The 20,057-nt window shown below is 29.6% G+C and overlaps 2 protein-coding genes across 2 annotated transcripts in view; both read right to left on the bottom strand.

Annotated features, from left to right (window-relative positions):
- LOC129907732 (uncharacterized) overlaps positions 1-19,592 on the bottom strand; it is a 30,701-nt gene extending 11,109 nt beyond the window's left edge. Inside the window, exon 1 of the mRNA XM_055984079.1 lies at positions 17,457-19,592. The gene's annotated coding sequence lies outside the window, so the exon portion shown is untranslated. The remainder of the gene's footprint in view (positions 1-17,456) is intronic.
- LOC129907731 (uncharacterized) lies at positions 3,604-6,069 on the bottom strand. The gene is made up of 4 exons (XM_055984076.1): positions 4,894-6,069; positions 4,664-4,825; positions 4,423-4,602; positions 3,604-4,365 (listed from the first exon to the last, which is right to left on the bottom strand). Exons 1-4 carry the CDS (start codon positions 4,954-4,956, stop codon positions 4,213-4,215), a joined length of 558 nt encoding a protein of 185 aa, XP_055840051.1. The 5' UTR covers positions 4,957-6,069; the 3' UTR covers positions 3,604-4,212.
- Positions 19,593-20,057: the final 465 nt, after the last annotated feature.

Here is a 20,057-nt window from a genome sequence, read left to right as displayed (position 1 = left end):
CAACTTTTCAAATGTTCATTAACCGTTTGTCCCCAATAGTGATACGTGACCTAACAAGTTTTTATTGTTTTTTGATAGTTTAAGATGTTGGGAAAAGCAAAAGCTAAAATTATTTCAAAATGGACCATAACTTTCGCATTGTTTTTCTTGTAAAGTATTTTTTGAGGAAAAATTAACTTATTTTTTCTTCATCAGAATAGGTACACCCTTGTTTAATGTTTTTGTGGATTTCGAGCAAATTTACCATTAAAACAAATAACAGGACTTTCCTAAGTGTAATTTAATAATCATACTACCATTTTGGAAAACATGGGTGGATTAAAATCGGTAAATTTTGGCGAAAACACCTTAAGAGAAAAAAACACACAATGAAGGATCCACCAGTACTGGTATGATTAAAAAAAAATTACGAATTGTGAATATGCTCTATCCAGACTTCAGATACAAACATTCTGGGGTTAAAAAAAATGAATGGTGGTAAAAAAAATGCAAAAAACTCACTCTAAGACGAGTCAATTTTTACATGTGCTACCAGTTTTGGTGGATTAACGACTAGAATAAAAGTGAAAAACAGTTGTTATTTGTAATTTTAGGACAGTAAATAGAATGGTCATTAGTCCCAATCTTCTAAAATGGCTGAATTTTTAAAAGACACCATTACTACACCAAGAACAGAATTGTATGCGTTTAAGGTTTTTGAAATCCTTTACCACATGAAAAGTTGAGTGGTATTTCTTGTTATTTTTGGATCAACGAACATTTAATTTTGATGTCCTTGGTGAGTTAAACTATCAGTTTAACATTCTGCGAAAGGAGAAACCATTTTGAGACCAACTTCATTGTTAAAAAAGAAGTGTTAAGGCATGGAAGAAAGTAATCTTCTACGATAATACAAATAATGAATTTCAAACGTGAATAATGGTCACAATTATTTGTAAATGCATATTCAAGAAACTTTTCCTTAATTCTCTAGTATTTGTGAACCAGTATTCTGATTTTTTTTAACAGGACCACGCCTCCGACCACAAAAAATGCTCTGTAAAATATTGGGAGGAAGTGCAAATTTAGAAAGTACTTGAGTATCTACCATAGAAAACAACCCTGAACCTTGTTGAAAATGTTTGGAAATGGCTAGCCCGTACTGATAAAATTTTTGATATTCGATTTTAAGACAAAAATATTTCCTAACCCACCATTTAACAATTTAGGGAAGAGATTCAGATAGATTGCATAAAGAGATTTAACAATGCAATTTCTGGACAGTTTTGTTTTTTTTTTTTATGAATAAAAACGCCACTATACAAAAAATAAAATTAGTAAAATACACTTTTAAGAAGAACTTGGTTTAAATTCGTTTCATGGACCACTTTCACATCATTCTCTATGTGTACTAGGGTGTCCGTTATTTCCCAAAGTGATGTTTTCGGGGATGACACCCCCTAGATCGAAAGCTTAGGGCCTAAATAAGGGGAATTTAGCAAAAAAAAATTTTTTGGGGGTCATTAACCCGTGCCTCTAGGGTCATACTTTCCCCATACAAATTTGTATGGAAAATTTTTAACTCATACATAAAATTTTTTTTCTCTCGCGTTAAATCATATATTTTTTTAATGTTTGATAATTCTGGTTGGAAAACAGTTACTTTAAAAGATCACATTCAAAATTTCCCGTTAAAAATTTTGTTTATATTTTATTTCGGTTTTTGAAATTATTAGCTGTTTTCGTGGTTTTTGCTTTCACCTATCACACAATTTTAAATGCAGTTTTATTGTTTTTTAATTCTTTTCAAATATTGCATTCAAAAATTTGTGAATAAATCAAAAATTTCAATTTTTGAAATTTTTTTTTGAAATTTTTGCCGTTTTTATACGTTTAAATTTATTTTTCTCGAACTACAAAAGATATGTTTACAATATTTTTATTGAATTTTATTTAAAAATTATTCACCTAAAAAATTGCATCAAAAAAGTTGCAAACAAGGAAGGGTAAAGTATTTAATAATATTTATTTATTATAAAAACTGCAAAAACTAAAAAAAAAAAATTCAAAAAATTGAAATTTTTTATTTATTCACAAATTTGTGAATGCAATATTTGAAAAGAATTAAAAAACAATAAAACTGCATTTAAAATTGTGTGATAGGTGAAAGCAAAAACCACGAAAACAGCTAATAATTTCAAAAACCGAAATAAAATATAAAAAAAATTTTTAACGGGAAATTTTGAATGTGATCTTTTAAAGTAACTGTTTTCCAACCAGAATTATCAAACATTAAAAAAAAATATGATTTAACGCGAGAGAAAAAAAATTTTATGTATGAGTTAAAAATTTCCCATACAAATTTGTATGGGGAAAGTATGACCCTAGAGGCACGGGTTAATGACCCCCAAACAAATTTTTTTTGCTAAATTCCCCTTATTTAGGCCCTAAGCTTTCGATCTAGGGGGTGTCTCCCCCGAAAACATCACTTTGGGAAATAACGGACACCCTAATGTGTACCTATTCTGATGAAACAAAAGAATTACTCAGTTTTTCGATGTGAAATGCTTTGCCATAGAGAAACAAGAAAAATAACCACATGTTTTGAATTATTTTTTTTGCTGATTCTGCTAACATCCTAAACAATGACTTGACACCAAAAAATTATTATTTTTCCTACACTATGAGGAAAAATCGAATACTGAACATTTGAAAAGTTGTGTACCTATCCTGATGGAAAGGAGTGTATATCTACACAAAAAGTTAGATTTTTTAAAGCCAACCATGTCGAAATTTCGGATTGGCCACTTTTTTGCAATTTTTTTTTACACCTATTTACCCTATTTAGTGATTGAATTTTTCAAAATTCTTCATTAGTATTTACTTTTAGGTTATTACCTTTCAAATAAGCTATAGAAAATTTTTGTATCTCCAATAGGTCAAAATGGCGTCACTTGTTCGTGGATATTGCCATGGTTCATCGATTTATAAGACATTTTCACGTCAAAAAGAATTATATCCCAAGACTTAAAAAATACTACAATCTACAAAAATTGATAAATCCGTTCACAAAACATATTACATATTAAATTATTTTATAACTTACAATTTTTTTTTTTTTGATAAATAAATCAAAAATATACCTATCTTTCAACAACCTTCAACAATCAAGACTTTATATAAATAAATGACTTGGTTTTTATGAATAAATTAACAAATTTAATGGCTCAATTTAAACGAAAAAAAAACCTTAATGATTCAGCGTTGAAAGCATTGCTAAACCCTTCAAAATTAAAATGTTTATCCCAAGTGTTAATTAGGAACTAACAATCTTAACTTTTCCACACAGACGCGCAGCCGATTGCATATCAGAAAATCCAAATTAATTTCCGTTTAACAAACTATTTATATGAATATCTAATTAGGTTTCTTTTTATTTGAAAGAAAAAAATAATCATTCAAAGCAAAAATAAATGATTACCCTTGAGCAAGGTTATTGTTCTTGGTTTTATTTTACAACATAAAATTCTGTAAACAAAATTCTTTTGGAAAATATTTTTGTTTATATAATTTTATAATGATTTCAAGTAAATTTACTTTCCGGCTTAAGTTCATTGTGATAAACAAATTAGGTGATAAAAAAAAATACGTAATTTTTATCTTGCACGCTCATTGATTCAATGATTCCACAAGTTTAAAAAAAAATAATTATAACCATTTTTAGCTACTAGTTTTTTTTTTTTAATGTTTGTTTTGAGTTTTAAATATCACGAGTTTCTTAATAATTGATATCATTTTTTTAAGCAATTTTATTTACTTCCACTCTATTTACTCGCCATATCTTTTACCATATTGGGGGCTTAGTCCTTATCAATTGAACTGAGTAAATAAAAACACAAATTATTATCATCACACGACAATAATTTAAAGATAACAAACGACCTTCTCAAGAGCGTTTAAACTGATTTTTAGCTCATTTTTGTATTTGTATAAGTGATTAAAAGCGTTTTTAATTTTTGCATATCTTTGTTTGCAAATTTGTGGTAAGTGGATGTAGAGAGATGAATTTTCAGAGGCTTAAATATTCTTATCACTCGTGTAAATATTAAACATTTTCTGCTCAAATGAAATAGCTATTATTTTATTTTATTGTTATTATTATTGCTTTATAATTCCACAAAAGTCGTGTGTTTCTAGAACATTTTAGATGTAATTAGAATTTAAACAGTTTTTCTATTCCTTATTTTTAACATCGGCATAAATGGTCACACCACCAATGCATTTTTTTCCTTTGAAAAACTTTTTATTAATCCTCCACAAACCCCTAGCCAAAATTTTAGGGAGATCTTTTTCGTCAAGAACAGCATCTTTGATATAATAGTTTCCCTTAAAGAAGAAATGCATTTAATTTCACTCTACATGCACAAATACTAATTTATGTACCTTTGGAATGGGACACAATCCTCCAGGCGGTATTTCAGGAAAATTTGTATGACCCATCATTATTTTTTCAGCAAACTCTTTATAATTTTTTTTGTAATAATCACACACTGAGTTTCGATGAATGCTATTAACCATAAAAGCATTATTTCTAAATGGACTTATTTCAAATTTAAGTTCATGCTAAAAAAAAATAAAACAATCTTAAAAGGATATTAATGGGATTTTTCTTAAATTAATTAACTGTTATTAAATCATCCATATCAGTTTCGAATGTAAAATTTCCATTTACTAGATAATTCGAACCCCTTCCTTCAATTTCCCAGTCGGTAAAATTAACAAGATCTTCATTTTCTCCTTTGATGTTTTCTATACGATCAAAGTGAATTACATAATCTAGAGCTTCCTATGAATTAATATAATTTCAATTTATGTTAAATAATACACCAATTCAAGTAAAAGGATTAAACTTACAACTTGAATCCATAAGAAGGTGCAAATATTCCATGAAAAAATTAATGATTTTTTAAACCACATGTTTCAACTTCAATTAATACACTTTGAATACTTAAGTTAATGGTATTTAAATGATTTTAAAGTATTGTTGCACTATTACAATTTTTTGATACATTTTTTTTTTTTTTTGCTAAGCTAGTTGCACTTGTCGATCTTATCAAATTACCAACATATTTTCGTTATTTTACACAGTAAACAGTTGTAATTAATGTTAAATTGAATGAAAAAAAGAGTTAATTAGTGAATTCTTAACACTTATTTTTAAATATGAGCAATTACTCTAATTAATCCATCGAAAATAGAGTTGTTTTCACACTCAGAAAAATGTTTTAATAATTATTTAAACAATGAAATGTATGACTGCGTAGTAAGTAAAAGTTTCTTAGAAAATTTGTTTGAAATTGTCAAAATATTTTATTAATGGTGAACCACGGAAAATATACGCGGGCGGAGACCTATCAGGTTTTGTAGAGCTAGTCGCACTGAATATTTGAAAATCCCCTAACACCCCCAAAATCTGGAGTTACGGGCAAAAAACGGTTTTTTGGACCTTCACCCATTGAAAAAATTCTAGCTTCGACAATTTTTTACCCATTTTCGATTTTTTTACAGTTTCTGATAGAAGATAAATATACCTTTTTAACAATGTATAAAACATGTAACTCGGTTAAACCACTTAGAATTTATAAGCTGTCAAAGTTCAAAAATTGAAAAATTATTTTATCAGATTTTTCTTTTTTCAAAATATTTTTTGTTTTTATGTGTTTTTATTTTTCAATTTTCTCATAAGCTAGAAGACATAGAAACATATAGTTTTCACGGTTCGATAAGGAATCAATTGAGGCAGTTTTTTGCGAAGATAAACATCTAACGCACCTTTATTAATAAGTGTGAACATGCCTTTAAATTTCTGAACGCACCCTTGGACATCCAAAATATCTCACTGGAAGTATGAAGCCCACCCTCCTGGAAAGGAAATTTCGAGAAGCAAAGACGAGAACCTTCCAAGACATTCTCGAATTTCGAAATTCAGTGATTAAAGGGTAGTGTGGACACCGACCGGAGACAGTTTAATTTTGAAGTGACATTACAGTATAAAGTAAAATAAAGTGTTTGAAATTGTTAGTAGTAAATAAAGTGATTTAAATAGTGTTTTTATTTGAGCGAATAATAAAAGTAAATTGAATTGAAATAAAGTATGTGTTTATTTGAACGGAAAGTAAAGGTGGGAATTAAATAAACGAAGTAAGTTTTATTGCGAACCTTAATAAAACATTACAATACATAAAAGAAATGAAAATTGATTTTAAATCGAAAATTATTTGGTTTCAGGTGAAGAACCCTTTTCTTTTCAATTCTTAAATATTTGTTTTAGATATTTTATCAAAACAATGTTAAATAGTATGAAATTGGGCATTGTTGCGAAGAAGTAGCTAAAAATACGCTTTTATTTGAGTCCATTGAAATATTGTCACTTAAAAACTAATTCATAGATTTGGAAATATTACGACTTTCAAACATTGCTATTAGATTAGAGACTGATTTTCTTATACAGAATGATTCAGGAGTAATGTGCCAAAAAGCTAGAGCGTGTAGGTTGGGTCGAGACAAGAAAAAAATCGTATGGGAGGGGGGGGGGGTCTATTCCACCCACCTCCCACCCGTTTAGCCAGGAGGGGCAATTTTCTAAAATTACAATTACATGCTATACATTTTAATAAAATCGAAAAACCTCGTCTTTTATCTTGTTTTTGAATAAAGCTAAGTTGTGATACAGTTTTTAAAAATTTATTTTCAAGATCAAAATTTTGATAAAAAAAATTCAAAACAAAATTTTGAACTAATTTTTTTAAAAATTTTATGTAATTAAGGCCACCGGGCGCCCCAGAAACAATAAGAAAAGTTCACATGTCAGTTTTGAGGCGTTATCAATGAAAAAACTGATTAATTCTGCGTAAATTAAATACTGTATCACTGTATTGTGTCCTAATTGAAGTTTTAATGTTTAAAAAATAATAAATGAAAGGTTAATGTTTCATAAATTAATTTACCAACAAGTCCAACCAGGTAAAAACAAAACATAATGCGGTTTCTTAAAAAGAGGTAGTTTTGGTTTTTTTTATTAATTTCTCGAAAATGACAAGACATTTTTGGATACGGTTTTCTGTTTTTAATAAATAATAGCATTGTATTTTGAAAACTAAAACAGTACTTAACTATGTACATAAAATTTTGAAAAAAAAAAATAGTTCAAATTTTTTTGTCAGTTTTGTTTTTAAAAATTTTGATTTCGCCATAAGAATAAATTTATAAAATGCTATGTTTATTAAACCATTGTAAAAATTAATATATCTGAGCAGTAAAAAAATATATTAACATTTTGTAAATGCAGTTACAAAGAATAACATTTCTAAAAATCAAGATATTAATGAAGTTTCTATCATAAGTATTAACGGAGAAATTAACATTAACATAAGTAAAGGCATACAAAAGTAAGCGTTTTCTTAAATCATCGCTAAAGGGTATCGACTTTGCAGATAGAGAGTTACTCTATAGAACAATTTTTTTCGAAGAATATACCCAAGAATCATCCCCTAAAATATCCTTATCTCATTCAGGGACACCCTGTATTTAACACATATATTTAGCTCAGTTATAACTTAAATTTTTGAACCATTGCTCGATAGGGCGGAGATTAAAATGTTTCAAATGTTCAATATTTTTTAAAGCCTTTTCAACTCCTTAACGATAATGAATTTATCTTTTATTTTCATTTGCAAAATCTATTTAATTAAAATTAGTTAAAAAAACGAACATCAAAAGAAACTTTGAGAAATAAGTTAATTTGCCTTTGTTTCTGATCTTTATAACAAAATAACTGCTATTGTTCCTAATTGATTGACCCTAATTAATATTGAAGCCTTTGAAAGTCTTTTTGGTACTGTTTGTCATCATCATTTAATTTTTCACACAATAATCAAACAGAGCTAAAAAAAAAAAAATATATAACATATTAACTTTATTACAATAATATTATCCGTCGCCTGCAACAAATCGACATTTTCAGCATACCTACATTTGATAGTAACACCATCAAAATAATAACCACGACCTTAACAAGTTGTATACGCAGTCGTTCTATGCCTTGTTTTTTTTTTTGTGTTGCCTTTGTCGCCACTTCGTCATTATATGCTGGCTTTAATTATGCTATACCTTGAAGCTGGTTGCAACTTGCTGTTGCAACCATCAACTACTTCCATAAAACCACACCAATTTCAGGTTGATTTGCTCTCACCTTAACTTTACGAGCAGCAACAACATCAGCCTCCATCAAAGAAGAGAAAGCATGATGGCTGATATGATGGCTCTGCTGCCATCACCTTGCTAACTTTTTTAATGAATGAAAAAGGCCACACCGCAATAAGCAGCTAGGACAGAAAAATGTATGCATGTGAAGCAGCAGAAACACACACAATGCATCATAGCCACCCTTCCTTCCTGTGTTGATGTTGATACATTGGGCACTGGAACTCTGGGTTTGCCATAAAAAGAGTGGAAGACCAAAAGATGAAACGTGACCACCAGAGAGCGCAACCGACAACAACAACAACAACTGACAACAACGACATCAACGACGACGACAGCGGACGCATTGGAATATACTTTTAAGCGTTACACTGCAAATTTAAATCGATATCATCGATGATACATGTAGTCGGAACCCAAAGAAGGTTATATTCGTCGTATACGAGTACAGAAAACAAAAAAAACTAGATAAACCCGATGGGCATCACCCCACTTGATCCAAAACTCAGGGAAGTATTTAAAAATCAAGGGCCTAAGCAAAACAATTTCTAACAAAATACAATTCGATTTTAAGTATCGATATCTTTCAAACTAATCGAACACAAAAAATCAATTACTATGGCAGTCTAAATGATTAAACAGTTTTCAAAACAAATAAAAACTTAAAAAGTAAGCTTTAAAGCTTAAAAGATGTAATTTTCGCAACTTAACGAAACATCACTTAGCTGTAGGAATACAAACAAATCATTGCATCCAGTTAAATGCGGTTTTTTCGTCAAGATTTCACTGCTGTCGGATGTACAAAATCGACAGTAAAATGAGAGTTAATTCTGAAACTTGACGAAAATCTAAAAGCTGCTGGTATCTAACTTTGATATTAAAAAATTAGTTTTTATTTGTTATGACTTTGATCCCGTTATATTTCTACTTTAAGAGTAGAGAAAAACCAATTTTGTAAGAAATTATCCAACTTAACGAAAACAAATTATAGATTATAGATTTGATATAATCATAAATGAGAGTTAATTTTGAAACTTAACGAATATGACATTGATATTAGAAAATTAATTTTCATTTATTATAACTTTGGTACCGTCAAATTTCGACTTAAAGAATAGAGTAAAACCAATTTATCCAACTTAACGAAAACAATATTTAATTTGATCATAAATACGGGCCTATATAAACTAAATCCACCTCTTGCCTTAAAAAAGTTACATGATGCTGCGTGGCAGTCTTTTTCAGTTGAACGCACACGCTTCTGTCGTTTTCCGTCCGGTAGGATGATGTTGATTTGATGGAAGGTTAAACGATTTATCCAAGAAGCTGCTGTTGCCACTGATCTACTCTGATGCCAATATAAGAGTGTTAAGTGGATAAACGTAGAACGATGACGACGAAGACGCACATCACATCACTATGTGCACGTCCGGCCGGCCGGCCTAGTAGAGCGGCATAACGCCGCACAAACAGATCAAATGGAACCATCCAGCGCAAACCTTAACTTGTCCTGTCAACTTACACGAGTATACGACTATGTATAAAGATTGAATGAAAATTGCAGTCTTTGAAAGAACTTGCTATAAAAGTCTATCTTTCTGCAACGAAAAAAAATGAATATCCTTTTTCTTTTTGATTCAAATTGATGCTTGTAATAGAAGACAACTTTTCTAGCTGCTATAGAATAAGCTATTTGAAGATAATTTTTTTTGAAGTCTATCTTTCTGCAACGAAAAAAAATGAATATCCTTTTTATTTTTGATTCAAATTGATGCTTGTAATAGAAGACAACTTTTCTAGCTGCTATAGAATAAGCTATTTGAAGATAATTGCACGATTTATACAAAATTTAGACCTTTGAGGGTTTTTGATATGAAGATAGATGCATGTCGGACATTGCTTCAAGGCGTACACCTTGTCTCCGAGCATCGGAAGTAATTCTAGAGAAGTAATTTTAGAAATAGGGCTACAATTTTCAAACAAAACCTGTGATAAGCAAATAATATGAATTCGTTAAGTTTAGATTGTTGGTAGTGAGAAAAAATCATATAGGGAAATACTCTGTATAGGGGAGAGTGGGGCTAAATGTAACAGGGGTAAGAATTAACAGCTAAAAAAAGCGATGTTCCTTTCAATATTAAGAAACGCGTAAAGGAGAAAAATGCTCAATTTTTGCATATCTACCGGCACATTTTCTTCAGATGAAGATTAGACGACAGGGTGAGAAGTTACACTAGTGGTGCCCAAAAAATGCATGTTTGTAACTTTTTTTTTTAATTTTATTTTTGGTCTACCTCTTTACCCGAAAAAGATAGAGTGCTAAGTGTTTTTTTGTTATATGCAACTGTGTTTTGGCTCAAATTGCGTGTATATGTTATGTCTATATCAGTTTCGCTTTTTTTTTTAAATTGATTTTATGTGCCAAATTTCATGCTGGGGCTAGTTGTAACATTTTTCCGGGGCAAGTTGTACCATGTAAAAACCTACCTATACTGAAAAATTGTTTACCTAATATAATTAACAACCCTGAATATGAATGCTTGTAATTGAATTTATATTTATTTTGAAATTGGAAACACATTTTTGAACCACCACTTGAATTCATAAAGCTTATAAAACAATTTATGAATTCGAATAACTTTTATTTAAGACTACTGTCAAATTTTCTCTGGAAATCTTGGATTTGCTCCACTTTTTACAAATTTGCACCAAAATTTCATGACTGAGGTTTGTTTTTATTGTTATTAATTAAAAATATATAAATATAAACAAATAAAGGTATTTTGCTCTTATTTTTAGTTCTTGGTACAACCTACCCCGGTATGTGTTACACTTTGCCCCGTATGTGGGGTAAGTTGAAACAACACGATTTTTTTTTTGGAAGCTTTATTTTTCAACATTACCGTTATGTTTTGCTAAATTTTTATGATGGATCTTGGAGCTAAAACATGGGTCTTTAATTTAAAAAAGGTCTGGTTGACCCACTTTCAAATTTGTAGGAGAACCATCGATTTTAGAAAAAAGTGTTACATTTGGCCCCACTCTCCCCTACTTTGTGCCTTGTTTAGAGCAGGTGTATAACTTTAACTTATAATTAAGAAAAATGCAACTGATTCGTAGTGAGTTTTGAATTAAAGAAATCCAGGGGTGGAATCGGCTAACACAATAATCGAAATTGACAAATTTTGTTCCTAGAATTTTGCATTTTTAAATTCGCTTTACTAATAAGCGGGAATAGATATCGCAACTATAGGCGTGTTTTTGCTGTCAAATCTATCCAAAGAAGGATTTGCCAAATATCAATACTGAAGAAAAATTTAAATGCAAGAGAAAGGATAACGTTAACTTATACACTTCATCAAAATTCTATCCGCAGCTTGATTCAGCTTCTATACCTATCGGCAGCTGCGTGTTTTTTTTTTAATGCATGCTTTAGAAAATCGAACTTGTTTAACAACTTCTGAAAAGTTGTTTAAATACTGTTAAAGAAACTTAACCGAAGAAAGATTGTTTTTCGGATAAACTTCGGTGCATGAACTTATAAAAGTTCATCATCGAAAAGACTTCGTTAACAAATTTCTATAACTACTATATTGAATAGAGTGACCGCAAGAAATCGATTTTCGAAATTTGGTCGGGGGAACCCCATAAAATGTTCCGCCTTTGCAGATTTTTAGATAGCCAAAATTTCAGCTCGATTGGATAACTGTAAATGGTGCCGACACTCGCTCAAAGTATCAAAAATCTCTGTTTTTTCACTGTTTTTCGAAGAAAATTAGCTCTAGCCCCCAAACAGATCGGGTTATTTTCACTTTTTATATATTTAATTAAAGGTAGTGTTGCTACACATAATTCAGATGCTAAATTTGTTTAGTTTTACCAAAAAAGAAAAATTTTGTCATCAATTTAAATTTTCAGTACTTACCTCAAAAAGAGCTGAAGTGCAAACTCGATTTAAAATGAAACTTTTTTTTTAAACTGTTTTATTTAAAAAAACGAAACATTTAACAGAATTCTAAGGCTGTGTGTGAATTGCGTTAAATAGTTAACACTGTGTAAAATTTTTGACACTATTGAGGTGAACAAAAAAATTTCAGCTGTATGGCTTATTGTTTAATATTTTTCTCTGCCTCTTTTCTGCTATGAAACTCCTTTTTAATAAAAAAAAAAAAAAACAAAACAAAACCATCTGCAAAAAAAATTTAACTCAAATTTAACCAGGTCCCAGAGCCCAATAAATTTTTAACAGCTGAAAATTTTTTATTCACCTCAACAGTGTCAAATATTTTACACTATGTGAACTATTTTACGCAATTCACACACGGCCTAAAAAACAAAAAAAAATAACATCGTGTTACATTTCTTATACATAATTAATGAAGTAAATACTAAAAAAATTTAATCAACAGATTTACAAAGTAGTTTTGGAAGCATCAGGATACAATTTTCGGCACTCACTGACTACTTGAAGTGCATATTGTTTTTGTTCCTCATCTTTAGTTAAAAGGTTATTAAAATCCGTTATTAATTTGACTCCTCTTTCTGTCATGTCATTTACGACTTTAAGTGATTGCACTTTTTTAAAGCCTTCTTTAAAATGCGGGTTTTCGGGCCAAAGATTTGGAGGTTCTTTGAGAAAACTTGTGTCTATTTTCAATCGGCTGAAAAAGTTCAATGTTTCTTTGTTCACAATATTTTTTAACCCTGCTGTGACAAATTGTTCATCTTCATGTGTCTGTAGCTTTGGATTTACTATTCTGTTGGTTTCCGTTTCACTGGTTTTCAAAATTATGTTGGCCGTTTCTAATTTTGTTCGCCATCTGGTAAAGTAAGGTCAAAGAACGCCAGACCTGCCTGCTCTGAACTCAAATACCATAAATGTTTTGAGAATTTAGCAAGAGCCTTCTCTGAAATATCTTTGTCTATCTTGCGTTATTCAATGCAATTACGCAAAAGATCAAGATCTTGTTTAGGAGCCAGATAAGCTCTTGGGGCATTAAACCAAGCAAAAGTTTTTTCTTGTTGAATGTAAGTTTGATTTTGAAACTACAAAGTCAATTGGATTTTGCCCTAGTGCTTCTATTGTAGCTATAATTATGCGAGAAGCATTTCTATCAGATGCCTTACATCGATCCAATAACAAAGAAAGTTTCATTGTTAATAGCTCTTTCACCCAACGACTATACCTCATACTTTTGCTACCCGAGGGCCCAGAGATAGAGAAACATCCATTCTATCCCTATCCGCAGAATAAAACAGTTAAAAAAAAGTTTAATTTTAAATCGAGTTTGCACTTCAGCTCTTTTTGTGGTAAGTACTGAAAATTTAAATTGATGACAATATTTTTCTTTTTTAGTAAAACTAAACAAATTAAGCATCTGAATTATGTGTAACAACACTACCTTTAATTAAATATATAAAAAGTGAAAATAACCCGATCTGTTTGGGAGCTAGAGCTAATTTTCTTCGAAAAACAGTGAAAAAACAGAGATTTTTGATACTTTGAGCGAGTGTCGGCACCATTTACAGTTATCCAATCGAGCTGAAATTTTGGCTATCTAAAAATCTGCAAAGGCGGAACATTTTATGGGGTTCCCCCGAAAAAAAATCGACAAAAAATTTTTTCTATGGGAGTTGCGGTCACTCTAATATTGAATTTTCGGTAACACCTTGAAATCTGCTCTTAACGAAGTTTAATAGAAATTACCAAATTTTGTATTTGTTTTTTTGCTCCTGACATTTTGACATTAAATAATCTAGCTCAGAAATCATTTCGTGGAAAATTAAAATCAAGATTTAACTTCTAGGTTCTTTTGGATTATTTGTAAAATAAAAAATTATTTGGGGTATTTATAGAAACAAACTGCATCAACTCATTCGGTAAAGCTTCGCTTAATCTTCCTAAAAACCTTATAAGGATATTGCTATAAAGGTGACAATTTGTAAAACCTTCTCCTTTTGCCAGGCCCAATGACCTTACTAAAGTTTAACAGAAGTTGAAATGCTATGGTAAAACCTTTACCGAAGTTGAAATATTATTAAGGAAAAACATGATGGGCTGGGGACCTGCTAACCCGATGGATGGTTCGTATTTGTAGCTGTGTAAGGGTCTTATAGGCGGTGCTTTAGTGAAATTATTACCAAATTTATCAAAATAACAAATATAATCTAAATAGTCATAAATTAAAGAGTTCTACAAAAAAAAAACCCTAAGAAACATCCCAAACAAATAAGATAAGATGAAAAATATTCCATTAGAGTTATATTGCTTTGCTTCTTTAGGGTTCTCTCAATTTCAGGATATTTATTTATTGGGTGCCAAAAAAAAAATCGACAATAATTAATGTCAAATAAACTTCCTATAGATACGAGATACGACCGAAATCGTTCAAATAAATATCAACAAAAATGAATACCCCAAATACTTCCTGTTTTGAAGTACGAGTAAAACATAAATAAAATAGAACGACATCGAAAGTGTGTTCGAGTTTAAAAGAAAGAATTTTCTAAATTTAAAAGTAAAAGTGCCGCAGGTTTTTTTTTTTTTTGTATCATTTTATTTACTTTGGGCACGTTTTTCCACTTGGTAGTTGATTTTTTGTTTTTTTTTTGTTAAAAACGTTTAAATAGTTTTGTCTAGATACATTTGTTAGTTTATTTCATTCAACTAGATATTCAGGTTTAAATTATATTATCAACTAACAGTTTATTGCATCTAAATCTAAATGAAAAAAAAAGTAGGTAGCTTAGTACTTTTGAGTTTAATTTGAACAGAAAAAAAAAAGTTGCTCACTTTTAGTTTTATGCGGAAAGAATGACTAAAAATACCAGAAACACTCTCACTTGAGTTCAGAATGCAGTGTAGACGAATTGCGTTCCGCGTCTGCATTTAAATAGAAATGTTTATTTTCGTAATTCGCTGGCATTAAAAATTCACCAGACTATATTATTATAGGGGTCAATGAAATGTGAAGAATTCTTAGATGCACTCTGATTTTTGTTTATAGATGATGATGCTTTTATTTTTTACGGAAATATTAGATAAAATATTCATGTGAGTTGAATTTAATGACTTTTGGGTGTCTGGCTAGACAGATGGAAGAGGTTTTTTTTTTATTATTTCTTGAAACCAATAATGAAGTATTCTAAACAAATCATAGTAGAAATATTTCATTTTTTTATATTCTTTATATTCTTGATATCAATGTTAAAATAACTGTTATTAAAGACATGCAGCCTTATTGTGATTTACAACTATCAATCGATAGTTGATAAATACTGAAATTTGGGATTTTTAAACCAAATTTATAGGAAAACTGGTCATTTTTTTAATGGAATTTTGTAATTAGATTTCATTTAATAACGGTTAGAACCATTATCTGTTTTCAAAACATTTCCTAATTAAATAATAAAGATATCAAAATATAATTTTTATCAATTATCGATTGATAGTTGCAAATCGCAATGATAATCAAATAAAAACGGTCCAAAAACTTTAAGACACTTTACCTAAATGTTATTCTTTCTTCTATAACTAAGACGGTTCATCGCTTTATGCAGATCTGTGCGACACTTCCGGTGTCTGTGGCTACAAGCGAGTAATCTTTTTTATGTCTGGGTGGCAAAACAGACGAGGTGCAACAGAACGGATTTATGTTACAAAAACATATTTTTAAATTCTCTACCAACACGAATCTTGTGAGAAAACTATGATTATTGCTCATTTATTGCTTTAAACCAATTTGGAAACTGCAATAAGAAAGCTTTTCTCTGATTTATTCTCATTTATATCTTTAGCCTAGATCTTTAAATGAGTCAGAAAATTCCAAATATTTTTGAAATTTTTTTTTCATTTTTATATGCGATTGCGGTATTGGATTTTGTGTTTTCCTCTATAACTCAGAAGTATGAAAAATGTAGTTAGGACCTTTACGAGATTATGAGCAGAATAGATGTCTGGCACTTTTTCTTAATTTTTTACACCTCTGACTATCTTACTCTAGCTCAAGTTCACATACCTAATGTTCAATACCATATCATTGGGACATTTTTGACATGATAGCTATCCACTTTTAAATTGTTGGCTTTGAAGGACCAGAATTTTTGGAACTTTTTTGTCACTTTGGGATTTATGGGATTTTATACTTATCTCTGTAACGTCGAGAGCTTATCATCTTACGCCCGTCCTACATAGTAAGTTTTTGTTCCTGGCACAGTAGGACCCCTTGGTAAAGACCAAAGATGATATTGTGGTTCATTAAGAATATGTTGGCTTGAAATTGGATTATCAAGAGAGTCTTGAATCTGATTAGTTAATCATGCAGGGCCAGGTCGCTTACTATAAGACCTGAAACCTAGATAAAAGAGACCTCAAGATATAGATATATACCTGAATGTTGTGCTACGCTATTTCATCTATTGGACTAATAAATACGACGAAATTGGTGGTTTAATGATTTGTGGACGAAGATTTTAGCAAATAGTACCTTGAACCGTAACGTACAGACAAATCTGCGGCGAAGTACAGAAAAATCTGCAAATGTTCAATCTTGTTTAAAGTTATTTAGGTACAACATATCGTTTACCTTCGAGTAAAATAAAAGATTTAACTCCTTATATACATTCCTAAGGGACAAAAACAATATAAAAATATAATGTCGCCCTAAAAACTACAAGAGAAGAGACAAGAAATCTTTGTACCAACTTTGAGTCTTAACATTCTCGTCCAAAATCTGAGATCAATTCATCCTAAAGTTGTTCTACCTACTGGAAGAAAAAGATTTTAATATACATTGGTCATTGAACTAGTTTTTTTTTTTTTTTAACTTAAAAAAAAACATATACCTATTGGTATCTTATTAAGTCCACGAAAGACATATTTGGCGCCATAGCAATTCTGATTTGTTTGTTGCAAAATCGATCCGATTTGATATTAACGTATCTCAACTTATAGCTGAATGAAATAGATATAGTAAAACAAATTTGATTCATATAAACAGACAATACAATTGCATTACAAGTTATTGATATCTATTACCTGAAACAAGCTTTTTTTTTAATCAATAAACATAAATTAAAAACAAAAACAAAAAATTCCGCCCTACTTTCTTTCTTTTCCCCATAAAATACCGCCCGAAATAATAGTATGTAGTCATTAAAAATAATATGTGATATAAATAAAAATTAAAAATTCTAAAATATCGAATTTTATTTACCTTTTCGATTAAATTTCAGAGCGCCATCATAATACAAAATTTCTTTTGAAGAAGAGACACAACGAACGAAAAAAAATGAATAAAACAAAAAAAAATCGAACACCCGTCTAGCGAGTGGTTTCACTTTATTACAATGGAAAAAAGACGATATATAAATTTATTCACGAAAAAAATAAACTCAAACTATATACAATGGCATAAAATCGTAAACTTTAACGACAACGACAACCAAAAGACGATGAAGTTTTAAAAAAATATTTCCTTGCACTATACCGATACCATTATTACTCGCTTCTCTCACAGATACACACCAATACAAAATAAAAAAAACCAAGAAACCAACGAAACAACAAGAAAAAAATAACAAGGAATTCTCTCTAAACCGAAATTAATTAGTATTCCAATGATAAACGTTGAATTTATATTTTTAAATATAATTTTATTCACTTAGTTAAGTTATACCATAAGCATAGGTAAGGTACTATACGACGACGATATGAAGGCCAGATTCAAGTGGCTACGACGACGTTGTTGAATCAACAAAATTATGATGTACTATACGGAATTCTTTTCGTTCTCCGAATCCAAATCCTCAAATCACCACCGACCGCCGACGATAATAATATGCTTTTGCCAACAACAATTGGATAGCAATAGCGATATGTTTTTTTTTAACAATAATAATGTCGTGGTTGGACTTTTTGCTTCCAACAGCTCCACGAGTTTTGAATACTAATCACTCGATTTTGCCATAGTTCAGAATTAGAATTATTATTTTAAATCGAAGACCAAGACGGAGCTCGAAGGGAGGCTTTAGAAGAAAAAAAAGATAGGAATTTTTATTGCACAGAAGTTGTTTTTTTTTTTTTTTGAAAACTCACGACATCCAAACGCACTTTCAGTTTGCAAATTATTTAGATATTTTCAAAAAAATTTTCACTCTGACCAACCCATCGAAAGTTTAAGATTGATTTTGTATCTTTTTTTTTTGTTGAGCTTGTTAAATGAACCTTAAAATTGAAAATGACGCAATTCACAATTTTATGAATAGTAATTATTTTGTTTTCACACTTCTCTGGCGGTTGGGTTTTTTTTTTATTTGTATCTTTCTTTTTTTATTTTGTATTATTTTGAATGGGATCTTATTCACTCAACAGAAAGTTTAAATTTATTTGCAACAACTCGTTTTCAATTGATCAAGCGCCAAGAAATAAAATATAATTTAAACACACAGAAGATATGAATGTATCTTAGTATCTTTTTTCTTTTTTTTTTTTGTGAACAAACAAAATAAATAAAAATGAAGAGAATACAAAATTATATTGTTTGTGATAAGAACAAACAAAAATCACACAATCAAATTAGAAATTGGATAAGAAAAAATGAAATTGTATACAGCGATTGTACAATTTCTCAAGTATCTGCTCAGTTTTCCAAAAACACAGTCGAGATAATTTAAAGAAAATGAGATATATTTTTTTTTCTTTTTTTAAGAAAAAAATGTGCCGACGCTCACGAAGCACACAGCACAACCAAAATGTTTGCCTCGTATAACAAAACTAACTGAGTGTGCGCGCACAACATTGTCCGAGAGCGATCGAGTAGTAATCTTGCTCTCCTGTCCTATCCAGCCAGCTACTCAACATCAGGTGGAAGTTCAAGTTATTCCACAGGTGTGTGCAGTTCAGTTAGTTATTTCACTTGTTGTGATGACCAAATCTTATAGCTGTGTCTTGATGTCGTCGTAGTCGTGGTTGTTGCTTGCGAGCTTATTGCGACTTCTCTATACTCTCTCAAGCGAGGAAACTCTAGACTTGGGTAGTCGTGTAGTGGTTCTGGAGCTCAATTAGGGTCTGGTATTGGTATCTGGTTTCTGAAAAATATTATAGTGTTCTCGTACCCACTACTTTTCTCTCTCAGTTGAATGTGTATAGCTTTGATACGGTAAACCAGAGGTCTTGTTTTTGTTGTTTTTTCATTCATTCCTACTTCTGTGCTGTGACGAGTTTCTTTCTTTATCGTTTGATTTCAATTATCATTGGGTTTTGTTTTGGTATCTTCACCGTGCAGATTTACTTAGTGGAGCTGGAAAATTATATATTTTTTGTCAAAATCTATATCCACATATTCCCATATCATATTGACTTTTAATTTTAATTTTAATTTTAATTTTAATTTTAATTTTAATTTTAATTTTAATTTTAATTTTAATTTTAATTTTAATTTTAATTTTAATTTTAATTTTAATTTTAATTTTAATTTTAATTTTAATTTTAATTTTAATTTTAATTTTAATTTTAATTTTAATTTTAATTTTAATTTTAATTTTAATTTTAATTTTAATTTTAATTTTAATTTTAATTTTAATTTTAATTTTAATTTTAATTTTAATTTTAATTTTAATTTTAATTTTAATTTTAATTTTAATTTTAATTTTAATTTTAATTTTAATTTTAATTTTAATTTTAATTTTAATTTTAATTTTAATTTTAATTTTAATTTTAATTTTAATTTTAATTTTAATTTTAATTTTAATTTTAATTTTAATTTTAATTTTAATTTTAATTTTAATTTTAATTTTAATTTTAATTTTAATTTTAA

This window comes from Episyrphus balteatus, chromosome 1, assembly GCF_945859705.1.
Source record: "Episyrphus balteatus chromosome 1, idEpiBalt1.1, whole genome shotgun sequence".
Taxonomy (NCBI): Eukaryota; Metazoa; Arthropoda; class Insecta; order Diptera; family Syrphidae; genus Episyrphus; species Episyrphus balteatus.
Note: the sequence above shows the minus strand (reverse complement) of the source record. Positions and strands in the feature narration are given on the sequence as shown.

Coding starts and splice junctions, on each gene's coding strand:
- LOC129907731 (XM_055984076.1), bottom strand. CDS start 4,956: ATGTGGTTTAAAAAATCATTAATTTTTTCATGGAATATTTGCACCTTC. Junction 4,826..4,893: donor CCTTCTTATGGATTCAAGTT/GTAAGTTTAATC, acceptor ATTAATTCATAG/GAAGCTCTAGATTATGTAAT. Junction 4,603..4,663: donor ATATGGATGATTTAATAACA/GTTAATTAATTT, acceptor ATTTTTTTTTAG/CATGAACTTAAATTTGAAAT.